The 23,355-nt window shown below is 36.1% G+C and overlaps 1 protein-coding gene across 4 annotated transcripts in view; it reads right to left on the bottom strand.

Annotated features, from left to right (window-relative positions):
• Positions 1-23,355, bottom strand: part of PRR16 (proline rich 16) — a 269,296-nt gene that overhangs the window by 83,625 nt on the left and 162,316 nt on the right. For 2 of the 4 annotated variants that reach the window (XM_067731526.1, XM_067731527.1), the window contains exon 3: positions 16,350-17,700. In XM_067731526.1, coding sequence (XP_067587627.1) covers positions 16,945-17,700 — 756 coding nt within the window. In that variant the 3' untranslated portion in view covers positions 16,350-16,944. Of the gene's footprint in view, positions 1-16,349; positions 17,701-23,355 lie in introns of those variants that run through there. The other 2 variants (XR_010942072.1, XM_067731525.1) reach the window with 2 other exon arrangements.

Below are 23,355 nucleotides of genomic sequence, written 5' to 3'. Positions count from 1 at the left end.
ATTTTGCCAGGTAGAGACTATCATACACACGATTAGATGTAATTATAAAGATTTTTGAAGGGAATGCTAAAGACTGAAAATTAATGCAGAAGATATTTTGAACAGACAATGATAAAATTCTTCCCTGAAAAAATCTCACTATAAGTGTTGGCATCATTTGCAGGTAATTAGTCAAAAATGTCCTGAAGATAGCATTATAACTAAATGCTAATTTAAACTAAATGTGTTTGATAATGCCCGTGCACCTTCTTTAATTCTGCTTGCTTTTCCCAAACTCTTAAAAATCTGAAGCTATGCATGTACATTTAGTTTAATTCTGATCTCCTTCTGAAATCGATATGCTTAATACAACCCATAATAATCTTTCTCCTAGTGTTTACAGTACTTGATAATGGCTCCTTGTACCTCATAAAATCATGAGTGTCTTCTTTACCCTATCCACTTTATTTCCTCCACAATAATAACAGCATCTTTAGCTTTTCCCTGTCTTAGATTTACTAGAACATTGGCATATTCAAGTAAAGATGTTTTAAGATAATTTCATTTAAGGTATCCTAAGGAAATCATTTCCTGACAGTTAAAATCCAACCAGGAGCTCATTAGCACTATTGTGAAAAAAAATGACCCTTTTGATAGAAGAAAAATGAGTAATCACCATTCTATTGAAAAGTTGAAATAAATAAATGATAGGCATGATTAAAACATTGGTTGGAATTTTCTAGCTTTTGATACACTCATTATTCAAAAAAAAAAAAAAGCCTCTTGTCTTTCAAACATCCTAAGATTAAAAGCAAGGAATGAACAACATTGACCATGTTTCTTACAGTAAATGAATCGCTGGGAAAGGTGAAGGATTAATCCTGGCAGTTACTAAATTCGAGATTTTGCTGAGGGTAAAAGGTATCTTTACTGTCATCAGAAACCCTGAAAAAAGACTAAATTTATTAAAGTGAAAAACATTAAACATATTCATAGTTGCTGATTCTGTGCAGAGAAACTTATATGCTTCCTTCCATTCTTAGAAGCTAAAAACTGATCAGTAACCAGTTGGTTACTTCAGCCTCCCTGGGTCATCAGCTTATACCCTAACATAAGAATCTGAGCCTGGTGATGCCTCCCCAGCTGCCACGCCTAATTCTGATATGCAACAGAATTGCCCCTTATCCTTCAGAGCCCCTAACAACGTTTTCACACCTTGTTTCTCTTAAGATTTTAATGAAAGAAACTCCATTTATTAATAGTTGAAGTTATTTCCCTTAACTTTCCTTTTTTCTTCTTCCCTTTATCAAAAATGGTGTCTTAACTCATAAGTACTATGAACAAATGATTTTCATTTGACAGAAAAATGGAAATTTCCTACAGCTGTTTCACAAATATCCTAAGAGAATCATCTGCTGCCTGTAAGAAGCCTTTATTAGAAATAAGGAACATGACAGGCAAGCAGATTAAATGGCTCTTGCCCTACAGATGCATCTACTTTGAGTCAATAAAATTTTCAGATTGTTGAAAACTATAGAACACGTAGCATACAATAGTTTCAAATGAACAAAACTTTGTCAGAGATAATCCTTTCCTTAAAGGAGCTGGAGAGCTTTAGGAAAATAATTAAGAACTTACTCTTTGAAAATTCTTACGTGGCCAGTGTTGACTTCTCGTCTGGTATTTTCACAAGGCTGCAGTGTACTGGAACGTTCACAGGTTTTGGAGCAGATCAAAATTATGGTCTAGTCACAACTCTGTCACTTGATAGCTGGGAGACCTAGGATAAGTAAACTTAACCTCTCCAAGCCTCAGGGTCTTAGTAACAAGGGAATAAACGTCTCTCTTAAAGGTAATCAAGACAGCCTTCATATTCCGCTCAGCTTGACTCAATTTTAGGCAAGGTTCTTCCTCTGACCTCCCTTTTCTTAGAAATTTACTTTAGAAAATTTTTAGTAGTAAGTTCTCACTCTGCCCTTTGAGATGTAGATCTTCTCTCAGCCTCTTGGCAGTTTTAAAACCCAGGAATGTCTTTCTCCACATGGAGCCACCATTTCTGAAGTGTAACCATCAAGAAAGATAGCATCCCTGCCCTTATCTCCCAATCTCTGAGAAAGGGTGGGAGGCGATTAGCAAACAAAGGTGGCTCATCACGTGGGCCAACCTCACCCAGTGAAGGTTCTTCCCACCAGCTTATCACAGCTAAAAATGCTCCTGTCTTGTTTCAGCTGAGCTAAGCTCAGTCTTTGTCCCTTGTTGCAATAGTCTTGAATAGTCATTCTTGCCTGTTTAACCTGTCAGAGCTATTTTTCTTTGACAAGTGTTGTTATAAGGATTAAATAAAATAGTACATAAAAGATACCCAACATTATTTTTAAATTACTTTGAATCATTTTTTTCTTTTTAATTAAAAGAAAGGGTCAAACATACGATTATAGAAAACAATTTAAGAACCAATCAGATTTATTGGAGTTGGTATTACCATAGATGCTTGAATTCCACCCGTCTCGCTCATGAAATAAAATGTTACAGAAATAAAAACAAAGTACCTAACATCGCAAATAACGGTTGCTTAGTAAATGTTGCTTTTATCTCTATCTCCCTCTCTTTCAAAGAACACAATTCTTCTCTGAATACAGATCCCTGAAAATCCCAAATGTCTTTTTTCAAAGATCAGGTATATTGGTATGATATAGTAGTTAAACAACTTTAAAAAAATCCATCGTGTTTTTTATGTAAGAACAGATTCAAGGAATCTAACAGCAAGTTCTATTTCCAGCATCTGCTGGGCCAGCGGAATGGTCTGCACATTAGTGCCTATAACAATGATGGAGCTTTTTGACAGCTGCATCCTGGCCAGAGGATACAGTGCTATCCACACCAGATTCCCAGCAGAGAGGGCAAATATTATGCTCCCTAAGCCAAACTACAAAGTTTTCTCTTTAGGAACTGATACATTCATGGAGCAGGAATATCAGTGTCATTACATCAGGAGGCAAGGGGATGGCACGTTCATTAATACTAAATGTAAAATCTCAGAGACCAAGTGGGTCTAAATGTGCTCCAGAGTTAACCCAAAGAAATCCTTCCAAGCTGCTCTCTGAGTTAAAAATAAAACACAAGTCACTATCAGTTTGATTTTCATGAATATGAAAATGGCTTTCTATTCTGTAGTAGGATCACTCCTAAGACTATTTGGAGCCATTTTTACATCGATTTTAATTAGATTCCATTTCTCTAAACTTTGCTACATGGCCCTTAAAGGGGAATGATAAAAGGTATGCGAATTTTTGAATAAAAGTGCTTTTTCAGAGGTGACTTTTCTGTTATAGAATAAGCAATCAATGACATATCAAGATCTATTGGAATACTTGATAAATTTTTAAAATGAAATGTTTTACAACTTTTTTCTATCCACATCATCCTATGACAGCCTCCAGTTCAATTTATTAACTGGCAATATTTATTTCTAAGTGTAATTACCATAGGATCAGAAAAGAGCACTACCAATTATAAGTATTGTTATCTTTAATATTTAATAGAGAATTTGAATACTTTTAATGATTATGCTCTTATTGCTAGCTTATGTCCTGAATGTCAAAAATAACTTTTATTTCCTTAGCCAAGGAGCATAAAAACAAAGAAAACTTTAAAGTTTGTTAAAGCTAGTGTGAACAATAAGTTGATTATAAAAAATAAACATAATAGAAAACATAATCTTGAAGAGGTTATGAAGAATGTTTTTCTAAACAATTCTAAACAAATTGAAAATTGACTTCTACTTCCTTTGTGTAAAAATGAAAGAAATATACAGACATTTAAGTTTGTTTAAATCACATGTGGAAAATACCAAAATACATATGAATTTGTTATAATTAATCAGCATGACTTGTAGAAAGTAGAATTTCAGAGAGGCCATGAATAATATAAGATTTCTAGCAATGTCACAATATTATATTTGATACTTTAGTTTAAATGCACCATGAGCAAATCTGAATAACATATAACAATGAATTACTGCCATAAAATTAGAATATTCTATATTCACAATCAGCTTAGAATTACTGATTCCTTGTACCATCAGCAAATCTGAAAAACACATAACAATGAATTACTGTCATAAAATGAGAATATTCTATATTCATAATCAGAACTACTGATTCCTTGTACATTACTGATTCTCAAGCAATATTCTTAAAATGCATGCAATTCAACTTTTGGTCTTTGTCACAATTTAATATCAAATTTTACTTTTCACTTTTTAAAACAGCCATTGATGCAGTAAATCACAGAAACTTTGAGTGGTAAGGTAATACATAAAGACATACATTCCTCACTTTAAATTTACCTTAAATGGATCTCTAGCTCAGAAATTACTGTTTTAAGGCTGCATTAACCAAAATAAGAGTTTAGTGCTTCATATAAACTCTTTAAAATATAGATTTCTAAGTACATTCCTGTCTCTTGCTTACATGGGAAAAGGAAAATGTAAACAGACTCCATTAATACTCATTTCATGCTGCTGCAATTAGGATGAAATAATTAATATCAGATGTATCATTCTCTGTATATTATTATTTAGTGGTTAACATGCTGATATCCTAGAATCACCTGGGTAATTTTAAAACAATCTAATGTTTGGGCCGAGCATGAAGAGACTCTGATTTAATTGGCTCAGGATAGGGCTCAGGGTGTAAATCTTCCCAGGTGATTCTGATGTTTAGCCAGCACTGAGAGCCACGTTGGTATATCTGGAAAGCAAAGGAATAGACTCACAAGATCTGAAATATTCCTCAGCACAGTGGTGCTCTAGTTTCTATACCATCCAGTTCTAAGAATTTTTAGAACATATATTCTCAGATTTCTCATCTCTCCATCTGGAAAACATCAGTTTTCCTTTGGTACAATTAGCACTACTCTTTTATAGGAACGCTGCATTCTTTCGGATTTGCAACACATCCGTAGGCCAGGAAAGGAGATTAAAGAGAGCCTCAAGCCAATGGAGTCAGTTTCCCACTCGTGGAAACCCTGTCCCCTTCCCGGCTCATTTCCAAGATGCAAGATCAGATGGAAACTCTGTTTTTCACAGCACTGTCCGCTCAGAATCTACAGGCATCTTTTATCCTTCTCTACCACCTTCACTGGTGTTTGTTTCCTCTCCCACCTTTTTTTTTTTTTTTTTGCTGTACGCGGACCTCTCACTGTTGTGGCCTCCCCCGCTGTGGAGCACAGGCTCCGGACGCGCAGGCTCAGCGGCCATGGCTCACGGGCCCAGCCGCTCCGCGGCATGTGGAATCTTCCCGGACCGGGGCACGAACCCGTGTCCCCTGCATCGGCAGGCAGACTCTCAACCACTGCGCCACCAGGGAAGCCCCCACCTTCTTTTAAGAAACTGTTTTCCTAGGAAGTTCAGAAAGGAGTGTAAGTACCTGTGTTCTTATATTAGCTTCTGTGTTTGAATTTTGACACTGAAAAAAAAAACCTCCCACAATTCTGTTTGCTTATATAAGCCCAGATGCATCCTTAGTATCTAATTCAATATGGAAAATTACCTAGATACCTTAAGATAGTACATACTGCCAGATGCAGTTCCATTCCTCTGTTGTTTAAAGGACTACTGTGTATCAGCTGCTATTTATATCAGCCCACAGGTTACAAGAACTCCAGAATAGCTTCCCTCATTTCATGGATTAGGAAGTTTATGAGAGCTAACCTTTATAGCTTTAAGCTAAGCAAATGTCACACTTTTTAACTATCAGTAAGGAAACTCAAACACACTGAACCAAAGATATAAAAATAGCCTTTTCAAATTTCATTCCAATCTCCCCAAACATTGCAAGGAACAATACATTAAATAAGAGCCATGGCAAAAGCTATAGAAAATGGTAATCAATAAAACACTTCACAACTGATTGTTCATTCTATGAATTCCATCAACAAATATATATTGAGAGCGCTGCTGATCTTTATCAAGTGATTTTATCAAGCACAATAGTATGCTCCGGACTCAGTTCACAGGATAGGCGCTCTACGGAAAACAAAACAACATGGGGCTTCAGTTCTCTAGGCTTAGGAAATAAATTTGATGCAAGTGCTGAACAGAACCACGGGAAAATAATTAGAATCTTCTCACTGGGAAGAAAACTCATACAACTTGTATATTTATTCCAGTAACTGGAGCCAGGTTTAGGGTGGCTTAAGGAGAATCTAATGCCATCTATAAGACTCCAGTTGCAAATCATATTTACCTCTTTTAACTTTGAATGTGCCACTGTGGTCCTTGTCAGCTGAGAGTACTCAGTTGTCCCCAACTACATCATCGTAGTGATCTGGATAAAGCTGAGGATAAAATGGATCCTGAAGGAATACAGTTGAAAGACTGAATATAAACCTAACTAAAAGCCTCATTCTCATGAGTACATTTATAGGACACACCTGACTCTCACTAATCACTCGTATCAGCTGGCTACATCCCTGGGAGGATAAAGGGCTTTCTCCCACATTGTTGTCAGTGTATCTTCAAATTAAAAAAAAAAAAAAGTCAAATAAAATAGTGGCATACTATATAACCTTAGTCTAAGCAGTAAAAAATACAACTAAGCTTTCACGTATTAATTTAAGTGCATAGCCTTCATTTTATTCCATTGTATTCAGCTCACTTTTTAGGTACAAGATTTTAATTGCCTACCTTATTTCAATTTTCTTTTTGCCTCCCTTCTCTTTGCCTAGCACTTTCTGCATATGTGATAACACTTTACATTACTAGCTCAAATTTTCTTACTTATTTCTTCTTCTCTGCCAAGATTCCATTTCTCACACACCAATATGCAGCAATCTGTCTTCTACTGGGTACTGCTTGTTTTAAGTTCCCAGGAATAAATTTCATATCAAGTGAGGAAACTTCCATTTCTGTTCATGAATTTGCATGAGTTTATTTGTCCTACTAAGAGGTCAATTTTATAACGTATTAAGTGAAGGGACTGGATTTAACCATATTGAGTTTCTTCTATCCTAATATCCTATGGGTTTTTTTTGCCAGTGAGAGTAGATGGTAAATAATTGCCTTTCCACAATATTGTTAATTTGAGAGGTGATATACATTTAACTTCATATTTGTTTAATTAACAGTTGGCTATTTTTTCCAAAGGCATTTTTAAGTTTTATACTTTTGAATTTTTACCTGTGTTGTACCCATTTTACCAGTTTTTTTATAAATTTATTTTATTTGTTATGAAAGGATTCAAATAAATAGTGGAAGTCTACAGCACAAGATTTACAAAAGCTCCCCTCTTGAAACAGGATAAATTATTTCAGGCTGGGGCCAGGAGATGGTGCAGCAACAGGAACTGAGTAAGGACTGCCGGGAGGTTAGTCATTTTGACTACTTGGCCGAAGCAGCCTTCTCAGTGTTGAGCTTCCTAGATTGGGCACTCGTAAAAGCAGGCTTGGAAAGGTTTTTGCTAGAACTGCCAAGCCCACAGTTAAGAATTTTAAATAGTAGATGATCCTGAGGCTTCAAACTTTTCTGGATTGAGATGAAATGATGAAAGGAAAATTTCTCTGTTGGATATCTGCAGAATGGACTAGCAGCTGAGGCAAGACTATGAGTGACAAGCAGGAGGCAATGTAATGTCAGGATGTAAGGGATAAAAGCCTCTCTGAGGAGAGTGGGAGTGGGAATGGCATTACCACACACACACACACACACACACACACACACACACACAAGACGTGGCAAAAAATTCAAATTACTTGGATAAAAGGAACAAGGGAGGGCTTCCCTGGTGGCGCAGTGGTTGAGAACCTGCCTGCTAATGCAGGAGACACGGGTTCGAGCCCTGGTCTGGGAAGATCCCACTTGCCGCGGAGCAACTAGGCCCGTGAGCCACAACTACTGAGCCTGCACCTCTGGAGCCTGTGCTTCTCAACAAGAGAGGCCACGACAGTGAGAGGCCCGTGCACCGCGATGAAGAGTGGCCCCCGCTTGCCACAACTAGAGAAAGCCCTTGCACAGAAACAAAGACCCAACACAGCCAAAAATAAAAATTAATTAATTAAAAGAAGGCTCAACATTAAAAAAAAATAAAATAAAAGGAACGAGGGAGAAGCAGAAGTTAAATCCGGCTGAAAATGGGAGCTTTGATGATCAGAAGGTCTATTGGGAAGTTGTATAGAGGAGCTCTTTTTAATATTCTCTGTAATACTGATAATAAATCCACTCAGAAAAAAAATATCTATTAAAAAAACCCCAGAACATCAGTAGTGTACTTCAAATATCAAGCAAAATGCAGTCATTACTTGATACAACTATGAAGTTTTGGAAAAAATAAGTAAAATAAATCCAAATATTCAATTTTTGTCCTAAAGAGCAGTTTGAATTGTTAGAAAGTAATAGTTTCAGATGATAATTTTGGACTATTAGCGATATTTATTTACTTATACTTAAGCCATAAATCACTGTGATCAAAGAACTTTTAGTTCTTGGTCCTTTTGGAAGGTACCTCACTGAAACATGTCCTCAGGTATATCATAGACTGTTTAAAGCAAAATAAGAGTTAACGCTTTGTCAAATTTTGCTAATATCACTGACAAATTATATTTTTAATCACAAACACAGACATTCCTCTTTCAAACAAATGATGATTTAATCTCTTATTTGACCATTTTTAGGAGTTATAAAAGCTCAGTGGTATTAGACTTTAGTTTGACAAATTATATTCTAAATGAATTTACTCATGCGCTGTTATTACATATTACTATAAATAATTAAAATTAAGCTATACTTGTCAAAACAGTTTAATAAACTGTGTTCTCTGTTGTAGTCACCTTGAATATCTATCATGTTCATTTTCTGGCTTACTAATTCACAAAATCTAATAAATCAATAATGAGAGTTCTACATGTGAACTGACAAGGTTCTAAGAAAATCATTAGGCTTACTTGATATTAGTAACTATAAAAATTGATGTAAAATAATTACTTTATAAATGAGATGAATAAAATATCATTAGCATCAACCTAGGCAAAGACAAATCAACCCACCAGATTAAAAAGGAACATGGTAATTTGGTAAGAAGTACTATAAATTGATAACAGTGCCTGCATTTGTGTGAGGTTTTACTGTCAGCAAAGTATTTTCACATTCATTAAATCATTAGGGCCTTATAACAACATTTTGGAAGGTGGTATCCTTTAGAGGAGAAACACAGAGAAAAAAATGTTAGGAAATTGGGTGCTATTGGGGTATGGCTAGTGTATCAATGTTAATGTTACTCTAGGAGAAATAAAACGTGCGAAACCAGGCAGTTTGGGGAGTGAGTACCTCATGAAGGTTTAGACAAAATAAGGCAGGGGAAATGCACATCACTTATATTTTTGTGTCCAGAAGAGAGACATGAGCTGAAAAATAGTGGGAGTTTGAGCAAATAAAGCAGAAGCTATGACTGAACTTTGTGTGTAACTCATTCTGTGTCAGCAGAGCTTTCATCCCATACAAATAACATAATGGAATTTAAAACAAGACATAGAGTAAATAGTAATTAGCTATGCTGCCATACATAATTTACTTAGTTCCAACCTAGAGGAAGAGTTTGGGAGGTGTTTCTGACCTATGCAAAGAATAAGGTGGAATGATTTGGTGATTTTGCCTATTCAATTGTGCTGAAGGTTACAGACTTCTTGAATCCTAAAACTGCCTATTGGCGTTGCCTCATCCATTTTACCTTTCAACACTGCTGCCGAAGAAGAGCGGAAGCTTATGATCCTGATGCTGTAGACATTCACTTGGGGTTTGTGAAATAGCAGCATCCTTCTGCTGGTCTTAATCTTCTCGCCCCTTACTTTGTAAAGGAGGATTGGGTGAGCCCAGAATACACCCAGGAACGAAATTAATGACTCAAGAACTCTATTAGGTAGAAAAGAGTGGCACCATTATCGTCATTTGAAAGCAAGCCTCAGACCTGGTTAAGCAACTTGACCAAGAACACATGGGAGATGGGAAAACTGAAACTCAAATCCAGGCCTTCTGGTTTCAAACTTACACTTTTATCTTAATATACTGCCCTATAATTAATATTATAAACACATGTTATAATTTACATTATCAATGACAAATTTCTGTAGTAGAGTTTCATATATTTTGATTATTTGGGATAAATAAGTATCAAATAAGGTTTATCTATCCTTATGGGGATAATTATTTATATAATAACTTAATTTACTGAAAAAGTCTTTATTCAAAAATTTAACTAAAGAAAATTTAGTATGCAATTCTCAAATGCTTAACTAAAAAATGTAGGTTGGTGAGTAATCTCAGACAGAATTCAAATATGGTAGCTAATGGCTGTGATAAAATTCATCCCTCATCTTCATAAATGCTGTCAATTCCCTCCAATAAAGTTTTAAGCAAGGCTGTTGTTAGTTTCACTTCTTGTCTCTCCATCTTTGTTTAAACTAAGATGGCATCACAATTTATGGTTAGATTAAACAAACATCAAATAATATGAAAAGGAAAGAAAATGAGGTCTATAATATATTCAAATTATACACATGCCAAAAAATTACTCCTTTGGAAACCATGGTTGGCATGATCGGTCCTCACCTATATGTGGATCTCCTTCCCTTTCTTGAGCACATGGGGACAACAGGAAGGGCCACATCACTAGTGTTGGCCAATGACACGAACAAGGACTGAGGAAAAAGCACAGCTAAGATTCTCCAGTCTCCCTTCTTCTGTTGTGGTGGTTTTGGAAGAGGATGCATGACCGGGTGGTGGAGCCACACATTCAACACAGCCTGGATCGATGAATGACTGCCTGAGGTACACCTGCCCTAGAGAATCTCCTGGACTCAGGGTGAACTTTGAATGAATGAGAAATAACTCGGATGCCTCTGAGATACTAGAGTTGTTTGCTACCACAGCATGAACTAGTCTTATGAACTAGTCTATCTTGACTTATGTTCTTATATCTTCCAACAACTTTCAAGCAAGTTTCAGTGAAATGACTGTAAGCTCTACAGATGACCTGTGCACAATGCAGGGGCCGTGCTTTGGGCAGTTCTGAAAGGTGGTGGAGAACGTGGGCTGTGGAGGCTGACTGCCTGCCTTAAAATCCTGGCTTGACCACTTCCTGGCTCTATGACCTTGAACAGCAGTGAGATAGTTTCCTCATTTGTAAGATATGGATAATAATAGGGTCTAAGACATTGTGTTGTTAGGAGGGAAAAATGTTATGAGGGAAAAATAACACATACAAAACACATAGAAGAAGGACACAATGCAAGCCCTTGATAAGTGTTAGATATAATATATTGTCAACATCAACTCTAACCTACCCAAGGGCACACACATTGTTTTATTTAGCTGGTCCAAATTCCCTTTGGTGGTGAGGAGAATTGACAACTACATTATCAAATAGTGGAAAAATCATATCTATAGTCTAATAACAAAAGGATGGAAATGCTTTTATTAGAGCTCTAATGCACTGGTTCTTTGGTGGTTCCACAGAGTGGATCTATTGCTATTTTTAGCTGTAGGGGTCAACCTTAGACACATGAAACTCACAAATGAAATACCAGTAATACAAATGACACAGTTAGTTTCAAGTGGCATTAATACTGTGGAATCAGAACTTCTCAGGGAAAAAAATCCAAAATAATAGACAGCCTTTGAACTTAAGAGAAAAGGTTTTACCGGAAAGGTAAAGCCTCTGGTATAATACATGACAAAATGAGGCTTGCATTATTCAATAGCTCATTCATTTTTGACGGTAGTGAAATTGCCTGAAATCCCTCTCACATTCTGCAAAGATCAAACATATTGAGAATGTCAAAATAACATTAGGTAACCCCTTCTGTCAAAATAACTCCTCAGAACAAAGAGGAAAAATTGCAAAGTTCAGAGCTATGAAGAACACAATTAAATGGTGATGCTGTGGGCAAAAAAAGTATGGGAAGTCCTGCTGGCACTAAAATGCCAGCCACTTACTAAGGGGTCAGTTTTGGCAAAACACTGAAACTGAGGTCCTGGATTTCTTCACTTGTAAATAAGGATAATAATATCTATTTTATACATTCATATGAGACTCAGAAAAAAATAATGTATGTAAAATTTCAGAAAGCAGTTAACATATTAGTTTACCTATCGTTGATCAGTCTAGAAGTCATAAATCATAAGCAATATTTCCTACGTATTTTCGCTTGACCTTCACATAATTCTATATCCATTGTTGATTTAACTACATTTTAAAGAGAGGGTTATTTGCAGACCTTCTTTAGGTTTTTCAAAAAAGACCAGATGGATAAATCCAAGTGCTTTCAATGAAACGACACCCTACATAACTGATGTTCCACTCAAATACGGCTAATGCAGTTTTATGTTCAACACTGCTGCCTGCCCTAATGGTAGTCTCACATCTGTCATTATTTCAGAATCAGGCAATTTACACAACTCTAAAATTCAAAAATGTTTAGTCTAAAAATCTGAATACAGTGTCACAGTTCCTAGAAAATGTCATGTGATTTTGCTATCTAGTAATTGTCAGATTCTGTGCACTTAAATATGTGATACAGAATTTTATTGTTCATAAATCATTTCCTCACTTAGAAATCATCTGTATGTACCAATGCACAACAATGCAATATTTTGCTACAAATTTGAGTGTACATTACAGCAAAATGTGCTACCAACAGAGAAACTGCAGAAAAAACTGAATCAGGACAATCACAAAAACATTGCATTATTGCATATATCCCGTGGGAAAAAATTCAGTCAAGGCAGTGATTCATGACTTGATTACACCATTCCCAGTGCAATTACATGTGGAACTACTCAGCCTTTTCTTCACAGAACATCCAAAAAGAGCTATAATTAGAACCTGTAGATAAAAGGCCTTGCATAGTTTCAGAGACTGTGTAGCTGCTGTTCTTGGTCATGTTAAAAGGAACTACTGATCTGCCCAAAGAAAGCCATATAATACAGTGCCTTATTCCTTTATTCATTAAATAGTTAGATGTGGGCATAATTCAAACAAGAATTTTTAGGTTAATTAAATCACTTCAGTTAATAGCAGACATTTTTTTCATAGACTACTATTAAACTAATGAGAAGAGGTATGAATATATTATCAAATTGAAGAGTGGGGAATGTCTCTTCTCGCATGCCCTGTATTTTTGAGCAGATATTTTATATTTAGCTTCAGCATGGCCTAAAAAATATATCAGTTTTATTTCCCTTTATGACTCCTAAAACCACTGAGAGATGGAAGAGAACTTTGGTCAATTTTATTTTCTTTTTGCCTTTCATCAGTGGAGATACAATAACCTCCCATCACAAAAATGGGAAGCAACCTAAGTGTTCATCAACAGATGAATGGATAAAGAAGATGTGGCACGTATATAAAATGGAATATTACTCAGCCATAAAAAGAAATGAAACTGAGTTATTTGTAGTGAGGTGGATGGACCTAGAGTCTGTCATACAGAGTGAAGTAAGTCAGAAAGAGAAAAACAAATACCGTATGCTAACACATATATATGGAAACTAAAAAAAAATGGTCATGAAGAACCTAGGGGCAAGACGGGAATAAAGACACAGACCTACTAGAGAATGGACTTGAGGATATGGGGAGGGGGAAGGGTAAGCTGGGACAAAGTGAGACCTACCAAACATATATACACTGATCAAACATAAAATAGATAGCTAGTGGGAAGCAGCCACATAGCACAGGGAGATCAGCTCGGTGCTTTGTGACCACCTAGAGGGGTGGGATAGGGAGGGTGGGAGGGAGGGAGACGCAAGAGGGAAGAGATATGGGAATATATGTATAATTGACTTACTTTGTTATAAAGCAGAAACTAACACACCATTGTAAAGCAATTATACTTCAATAAAGATATTTAAAAAAATAATAAAAATTAAAAACGATAAAAAAATAAAATAACAAGAGAAAATTTTTCTTATTTCAATTTAATTAATGGATACAGTTTTTTGAACTATATTCTACCTTTCACTAGGAATAGATGTTTTCATAGCAGTACTACCATTTTACATTTTGTAGAAACATCACCTTCAAAGGAGTATTGAGGCCAGCTTTTTGGTACACTACTCTATGTGTGAATAAAAGAGTTAAAGCCATGTTGTGAAAAAAGAACCTGCCCTTAAAGATTTGAAAAAAGCATTTCTGCTTTGGTATCTTCATGAAGAGAAAATATAGACCATGTTTTATGATGATTTAATGCATGATGTGCAGAGCTTGCATTTCAGAATTTAAATTTTGAAAGCAATGTTGGCTGATTACAAAAACCGCACTGCCACTTATGACGCTTTAATTACAAGTTTCCAGGCAAATATTATGACACTCTATGTTAACTGGTTTCCATGTTTTACAAGTTTATATATATTTAGAGACATGACTACCAATGAATGTTGCAGAATTATCGGGCAAAAAAACCTATTGGCCCAATATATTCTATACATTAGTTAAAAAAAAAAAAAAGGAACATATGGAGCAAATAAACTAAAAGGAATGTCCCAACACTGCTGTAATCTAACATTTAATGTTGACTATGTAATAAATAAACTGTAATAAGAGAAGAAGGTCAATAACTATAACTTCTTTATGTTGAGATTTAACTCAGCTTTATAGGCCAACAGTTACTTATAAATGTGTTAAATAAAAACAGGTGTTGTGGTTTTGGCATATGTCACTAATCAAACATAAAAAGATGGTCTTTCATGGGGTAACTCCATCTATAATTTGAGGAAGAGAAATGGATTTGAACCTCAGAGGTTGTGTGTAGGCATCTGGCTCAAATATCCTTAATCAACCAGCTTAAATCATCCAACTTATTCAACTTGCTTTATTACAAATGAGTTATCTGCTCAGTGGATGATATGTGGCTGTTAGTAAGCTCTACTTTGAGGTCCAGGTTGGTTCCCAGACATCAACAAGGTCAAAGTCTCACACTATAATGTAATTATTAGGTCACAGTAATTGGCTGTGAAAGAAAGATGGGCTGAAGGGAAAAAACTTCATGTCTTCAAAGACTTTATAATATCAAAAGGCCTCACACTGGATGGATATTTGAAAGGATGTAAATATTTAAATCTAGAAAGGTGATAAAATCCTGGGTTTATTTATATCAAGACTAAATGAACATATTACAATGTTAAGAATATATGTGTTATTTTGGTATTCAATGTCAATTATTTATTTACCTGGCTCACATCTATTAAACATACTGATCATATAGTTAATAAACTTTAGATTCTGGCCTTTGATTATTGGTCTTGCCTTTTGTAACTTTCTGAAAAGTTGGATTTATTCTGCTTGCATTATCTTCATGTCCAACACACACAGAACAAAAATCATGTTGAGTACATTTTCAACGTGACGTCACTATTTTTACTCATTTGATTGTTCCTTTAAAAAATAAACCTATATTCTTTAGGGAATTATGCCTAAAATATATTAGCATTTTAAATAGGAAGCTGTTCAAAAACAGTACTCCAAATTATGATGCTATAACATGAAAAAGGCAACAAAGAAATATGATTGAAGACTACTTTCCTGTAGTAGCAAAAGTTCAAGTTTTTACGATCAAAAGCCAAATATTCAAAAGTATTACAGTATTCTTTTTTAAGTTGCATAATAATCAAATCTCCACCAAAGATGACTTCTTCTACTCCTGCCACTTAATGACCACATTTTGCTCAGGCATTTACCTGTCATCATGAATCTAAGGGAGTAAACTCATTTCTAACTCCAGGGCAAATCATAGGATCAGTCCAAATCATGGTAGTTAGGAAGTGAACTTTTGTCCATGGGTAAGTGTGACTTTAGTTGGCAAATTAGACTAAAGAGAAGCACATTTATTGGATGTTAGGAGGAAAGGATTTCCTCTCTTCCTTCTATAGAATAACAAAAACCCTGGCATATTTCAGCTCTGAGGGAGGATCAGCTTAAGGCGAATGCTAAAAATATCCTGTTCCATAAACATCTTTATTTTCCTCTAGGATTCTCCTGTAAATGGGGGAATCCCTCAAGAAGGCAGAGAGCTTGCTGATGCAGGAGCAAAGTCATCCTACAGCTTCAATGAGCTGGTTTATGCATTGACCTGGAGGCATGCTGAGAGTGGGGAGGACCTAAAGGGGTTGGCCTGCAACAGGTCATCCCTGAGGTACCAAAATGGAGGCAAATCATATGAAAATATTTACAGTTCTATTGAGAATCTGGATTATGATATTTAATTTGAAAAATTCTGACATATACTCACTGTGATCTCCAAACTCTGTCAGAGCTGCTCTCCATTTTGATGTAAACTAACGTGGAACTAAATGAACCACTGCTTCATTTTAATTCTGAGGAACATTTGGTTTTGCCATTATTTACCATTGTTTATTGACATATGATATTTCCACAGACCAAAATCTTTCATTACATATATAGGTGAACATATAATTGTATAGTATAGAAAATAAATGTTCTGGTATTATCCTCAGCATTTAATAATGCAAAACTAGTGACAAACATCTTTAGAAAAAATAATAAAATAGTCTTTCAGTATTAAAATTTCTTATTAAAAAGCATTAGGTCAGAGTACGGCATGTTCTTAATGCATAGATGAGTTAGGCATGAATAAAATGAATCTAATCCCATCTCTTATGGTAAATCAAAATATTTGAAATCTACAGGTCACAGTTTGACACAGGTCAATTGAAAAAACAATATATTCAGCTATTCCGTTATTCTGTGGTTTCATGATGTAACTTTTAAACAATGTATAGCCAGGACATAAACAACATACTGCATACTTACCCGGTGATTTTTTATGCCACTCTGCTGAATGCAGGATAAATATATTTGGGCTTTTTATTGCTTGAGTAGAAAGTGCTCATTACGTATTATTTTGTGTTTATAATATAAGAGTTAAAAAAAACAAAAAAGTTTTTTTAAATGGCATACATCACACTGTTGTAGTGGTTGATTTCCTCAAGATCGTCTTCTGTGGTTTTGGTGCAGTGGGAGGAGGCACAGGTGCAGGTCTGAGTGGGGGGAAGCTGTTACTGTGGCTTATTCCCAGCCCCCCATTTTCTAGTGGAAAAGGAGGGAGGTGAGGGGGAGAAGGCTGGGCAGGGCCATGGGGAGGAAGCTTTCCTGGTGGGTGGACAGGTTCGCTGTGTGAGTGGACCTCCCTATTTTTTATGTGATGCCGGGTGTCACAGTCAGGACAATAGCCATGGTACTGGACTTTTTCATTAAACCGAACTCGCTCCCGAGGCCCTGCTTGGGGGCACCTGTCTTTTTCAGGTCTGTGCATCAGAGGCTGCACTGGAGCCTTGTCCAAGTTACTGCTGGGTTTGCAGCAAACGTCTCCGTTTGGAATTTTGTTTGGTGCCCCTGGGAAGCCTCTGTTTCGCAGAAGGGTGCCATTGGTCTTTACCGGATTGACAGTGGACACCACTCTTTGCGGGTCTTCACACTTCACAGGTGTCAACCGTGGAGGGGGAGGGGGAGGGTTTGGCTTTCTCAGGACGGTGAGGATAGCAGACGGGTGGGCTGGGGGTTTAATGAGGGGGGCGTTGGCCTGCACTTTGATCTTCTCTATGCTGGAGGCTGTTGTCCCACTTGAGCTACTATTCAGGGTGTCCGTTTTGGAGCTGTCGGTCATCTCATCCTCCAGCTGTAGGTCAGAAGTCAGGGTATCAATCTGGTCAACCACCTGGTGGAAAGGACAAGGTAATTGTGTTGAAGAATGACCCGAAGCAAAATATACTACAAACAATATCTTCCTGTCTCGCTATAATCTGTTATGGGAACCTTGACTAATACTGAGTGGTGTATTCCAGTGTTCTTAATGTTTTCATTCAATAAATTTAGGCAAGGCAGGGTGACTCTGGGTGGCTCCCATGGTAAGTAATAGTGGCTCAGACTAGGATCAAAGAAAGGAAGATGGAGAGAAATGAATGGATTTAGGAGCTAAAACTGAAGACCTAGCTCTCATGGTACTAGTGTGAACCAATCAATCACATAAGACACTCATGTGGAGGAAGTAACATCTCTGAGTCCTCTCTAACTTCTGGTTGAATCTGGCACCTCTTCTAACAGGGTTGCTTAGTGTCTCTGCCCTGTTAAGTCATTATCTGGGGCAACTTGTGGGAAGCTTGACCTCAGGGCAAATGCTCAATTTCAGAACCCAGAAGTTGACCCTCTATCATTTACACTCCCTGCAGTCAGAGATCTTAGAGGCTATTCTCATGGCTACCATACATGTACTAGTATGCCTACAGGAGGAAAGAAAAGTTATGGATTACTTTAAAAGTAATTTATTTTTCAATGGAATGAGTCCCCTCATCTCACGTTTCCATACGTAGACTTTTCCCTCCTCTCTTATTCAGGCCTAAGTTTGTTCAACTGTGAAGTTGGCTCTTTGACACATGGTGGCACAATTGGGCTCAAAATGAAAATATCATTACCAACAAGAAGTTAGAGAGGACTCAGAGATTTTACTTCTTCTACATGAGTGTCTTATGTGATTGGTTCACACTAGTCTCACTCAGTGTTGTTCTGATAAGTGTTTAATAACGGGTTCTTAGAGGTGTGAGTGAGTCCTGATTTGAAGAGTTTGCCAGTTTCCATGGTGTAAACTCCTGCCATGGTTGACTTCAATTGAGTAAAGGCAACATCACTAAATGTGAAATTGGGAAGAAACCTGCAGGGGTGCATCATTATAAAGTATTTCCACCATACCAGTAGAATAGACATAAACTCAGGAGTACAGATAAATATTAAAATGTAGTAAAGTAATTAGGAATGACTAGGAATAATTAGAAAAAAATCTTTCTTTTTAATGTAATCCACTTAATATAGGTTTATATACTTTTGTTTTCAATAATAGTTATTTCACAATTGGCTCACAGGATTTCTGAAAATAAAACAATTGGCCCTTTTTAGCCAGTACAAGACAGCACTCCTAAGTGACCCTCCATATTCAAATCTATTAAGATTCCCTTTTCCTTTCTGTTCTCAAACCTCTCCAGTCTTCTTTCAGACCCTCATAATTGCCAGTCAGCTTCCTGTCCCAGGACATTTGCACATACTAATTTTTCATGTAAAGGTCACTGAATTTGTGTGTGTGTGTGTGTGTAAGGAATCATATCATATCTATCTGACACTGGTTAGCTTTAGGCTTCATTAAGTTAAGAATGCATGGGAAAAATTGTACGGCAACTACTGAAGTAATAGACAAACTTACAACTTTCGAAATAAGGATTAAAAAGTGAGTAAGGGAATTTTGGCAAATCTAAAAATGGCAGAAAATAAGAAAACAACCAAAAAAGCATACTAAATAGAAACAAACCCACATGATAGTTTAAAAAACCAAACTTAAAAAATAATAATATTAATAATCAAAACAAGTATAAATAGATTAAAATAATTTATTCAAGAAGGGACACAGAAGGATTGAATACAGAGTGAAAGAAATAAGATACAGCAGGCAAATAACCAAATGAAAACTGATGCAGCTATACTAATACTGAGCAAAAAACCCTGAAATCTGTTTTAATCAAATAGTATTGTATCAATACAAACAGGTGAAAAAAAATGAATGAAACAAAAATTGAAAGTTCATGTACACACACACACACACACACACACACACACACATACACGCTCAAACAATGGGATAAAAGTTATAAAGAAGTAATTCACATAAGGGATGCTCCGAATTTCCAAAAATCATATACTCAATCACACTAGTAATCAACGTAGTGCAAACTGAAGAAAAGTGAGAAAGTATTTCATTCTGAGTAGTTTAGGAAAAATGAACCAGCCTGATAGTTCTACTTGTTGGTGATGAGGTGGGTAAATGGGAACTCTGTACATTGCCAGTGCAAATGTAAATTCAGTGTGTTGGGAAATTTTTGGACAATATCTTATAAATTGTATAAGGTGCTTACCCTACCCTACCCTACAGGTATTTTAGGAACAAAGCCTAGAGTGTTCTGGAGAAATTCTAAGAGATGTGCACAGGGTTGAAACAGCACAAGGATGTTTCTTTTAGGTTTTTTTTTTTTTGGTGTTGTTTTGCCATAGCAAAAAACTGGAAACAACCTAAATATCTACTAGTAAGTCATGTATGTAAATACAAACTAGTTCAAATGAAGTAACTACAGCTATATTTATCAACAGGGATAAATCTCAAAAATCTTCAGTTGAACATAAAAGTTTAAAAATATGTATCTCTATATGTATCCAATATGTATGTATTGTTTATATGTAGAAGCACAGATGTTTTAGTTTATACAACATGAAAATAAATGATAGACATTAAGTTTAGGCAAGGAGGAAGGGGAAAGACTGTCAGAAGGCATCAGCTATATAGATGAAATATTTTATTTCTTTTAAAACTTGATATAAAGTAATTATGATAAAGTGTTAACATTTGTTAAGTTCGGGTTATATTTGATACAGTATTTATTTTATGTCATGTGTAAAATCTTTTATAATTCGAAAATAAAATAAATATCACTACTTAAATAAAGTTAGAAAGAAATAAAAGGAGAATTTCTTAACAGCTGCCATGTGGAGAACACATTGAAAGCTGCTGCAGTTTATTTGCTTGTTGAGTTAGAGGATATTGCAGCCAAGTGAGAGATGAGTAAATTAACCATACAAGGAATACACTGTATTCCTTGAAATTACACTTCTATGTTTTGCTGAAACGATTTCACAGTATCATATTGCAACTAAAGGAATTATGACCACAGGCATGATGGAATTAAGGGGAAAGCAAAATGAAAGAAAGTAGGACTAGAGGGACACATTGTTTGCACATATTTGGAGGTGAGAGGACAGCATGACATCAATCAAAAGTCTAAGAACATCCACACCTAACATCAGGAGCAAAGGAGAAATGTGTTATCTCAAACTTGAAATTTAGTCATCTTTCTAAGTAATTGTGGCTACTCAGATCTACGGAGAATGTGCCAATGGGAGTGAAACAAAGGGATATGTAAAGAAAGGATAATGCGTTCAGTGATTCCAGGAGGTTTTCCTTAGCCTCACATACAAGGAAGCTATGGTTAGATTGTGGAATAATTAGGAATACTGATAATTGTGGCTCAGGGATCACATGAGCTTAAGGTTTTCATATTGGAAAATATCCCTAAATATTTTCATAAAAAGGAAGCAGATTTGGAAGAAATTAACTGACTAAATGATCTAGGTAATTTGTGGGAATACAAAATGCAGCTTATACTACTTCTGTAAATGTTAAACTGCAAAGAATAAAAATAAAGATACTTCAAGGTTTCAGGGTTGGCATTAGAGTGAAATTTAGGATGAACAGATTTACCTAAAATTAAAAAATAAATAAATAAAAACATTAGGAGCTCCTTTTCTTATGCTCTCACTGGATTTTGCCATTTTATTATTACAGTTGCTTCTATATATCAGAATTGTCTATACCTGTGTGTTTCCCTCAGACCGTGTAAGCACATATTTCCATCTTTGTACTCCTGGCAGAGAGTACAGTGATTGTACACAGTGGATATTCAATAATAAAATGCTGAGTAAATAAACTGGATAAAGGTAGAACCTCTGAGAAAAGTCATTTCTTGCCCTCACTTCCATCTCTCCCCAGCTTTCCCATCTTGGGTCTGATTTTCAAGGTTTCCAATGTCACCAATTCTGGGCTGTCCAGAAAGGCACACAGGAAAGAATGAAATAGAAAAAAAGGAAGGCAGCCATAAAGAGTTAGTGAGGCTTAGCGAACTCTCTGCCTATGTTATCTGACTCTGAAAGCCTAGCTCCACAGCGTGACACAGGGAACATTTCAGTCACTCTCCAAAACAACTAAGATGGTTGAATTACATATTTATCTTTAAATATTCATCAGTATAGCCCTAAATGTATTGAGATCTTTCCTAAATCCTACATATTTCAATTAAAAGCCACAAAATATATAGCTCAATGGCCTTAAAAACAAAACCCTTTTTCAATTTGAGTGCATCTTTCTCTAGGGCCTTCTCAGTAACAAATCACAACTTCAAGAATTTCATTAAGAATTACAAACTTAATGAAAGGAAAGGAGGAATTTAACTCCAACTTAAATATGCACCAAATTATGAGTTCTTCTATATTTAATATTTATTCATAAAAACAACCACAATTTAAATGTGTGGCATCAGCAGTAAAAAGAAAGGGAAATGAATGAGAGCAATGGGTGAACTAGCTGTCAGACCATGGTCCATGGCCGAATGCAGGCTGACCCAAGAGCTTCACTTCTACTTTTTTTAAATAAATTTATTTATTTATTTGTTTTTATTTGTGGCTGTGTTGGGTCTTCATTGCTGTGTGCGGGCTTCCTCTAGTTGTGGTGAGTGGGGGCTACTCTTCGTGCGGTGCACGGGCTTCTCATTGCAGTGGCTTCTCTTGTTGCAGAGCAAGGGCTCTAGGCGTGTGGGTTTCAGTAGTTATAGCACGCAGGCTCAGTAGTTGTGGCTGAGGGCTCTAGAGCTCAGGCTCAGTAGTTGTGGTGTATGGGCTTAGTTGCTCTGTAGCATGTGGGATCTTCCCGGACCAGGGATCGAACCCATGTCCTCTACATTGGCAGGAGGATTCTTAACCACTGCGCCACCAGGGAAGCCCTCCATTTTTGACATAATATAAAAATTTTAAAATCTATACTTGTATTTATCTATATATATTTTATCTATCTATCACCTGGTTGATCTATTGACAGGAAATAAGTTGTTCATTATGTACTATACAACTCTGTATTCCACTGCTAGACCACAGTACTAGTGATGTACTAAATATGAATTAATATGTATAAATAACTCTTGTAATTATTTTGTGAATGGGAGAACTATATTTAATTACACTTGTGCTAAAAACAATGTAATAAGTGGAAAACATTTAAACTATTCCACAATTTGGTTAATTCTGCTTTGACATTTGTTTAAAAAAAAAAATTTTTTTTTTTCTGAAAAGGTCCAGTGACCAATATGAAAGAGTTGCTCAGGTGGTGAGCGCTAAATGCTTGCTTTCCAAGGAATGACTAGAATTGCCTTGAGTTCCCAAAGCTGTCTTTGGGTTTCTACAGCAACTGCCACTTCCTTAACAATATTTTTGTTTCTTAGAGACCTGACCAATCACAATATCCCAGACACGATAATAACAGAGTTGTATTATCTAATGTTTATTTATTCTCCTTGTCCTTGGTGTATTTGATAGAGTATATAACATAGATAGTGGAAGCAATCCACGATAAATAAGGCACTATCTTGAAGCTGCCAGAGACCCAGGCTCTCTCCAACTTTCTGTTCTGCTATCCCTAGGGTTTGGTGTCTATTTTTAAGTCCAAGTTCAT

The sequence above is a fragment of the Pseudorca crassidens genome, chromosome 3 (assembly GCF_039906515.1).
Source record: "Pseudorca crassidens isolate mPseCra1 chromosome 3, mPseCra1.hap1, whole genome shotgun sequence".
NCBI lineage: Eukaryota > Metazoa > Chordata > Mammalia > Artiodactyla > Delphinidae > Pseudorca > Pseudorca crassidens.
This window is presented reverse-complemented; position numbering and strand designations above follow the sequence as displayed.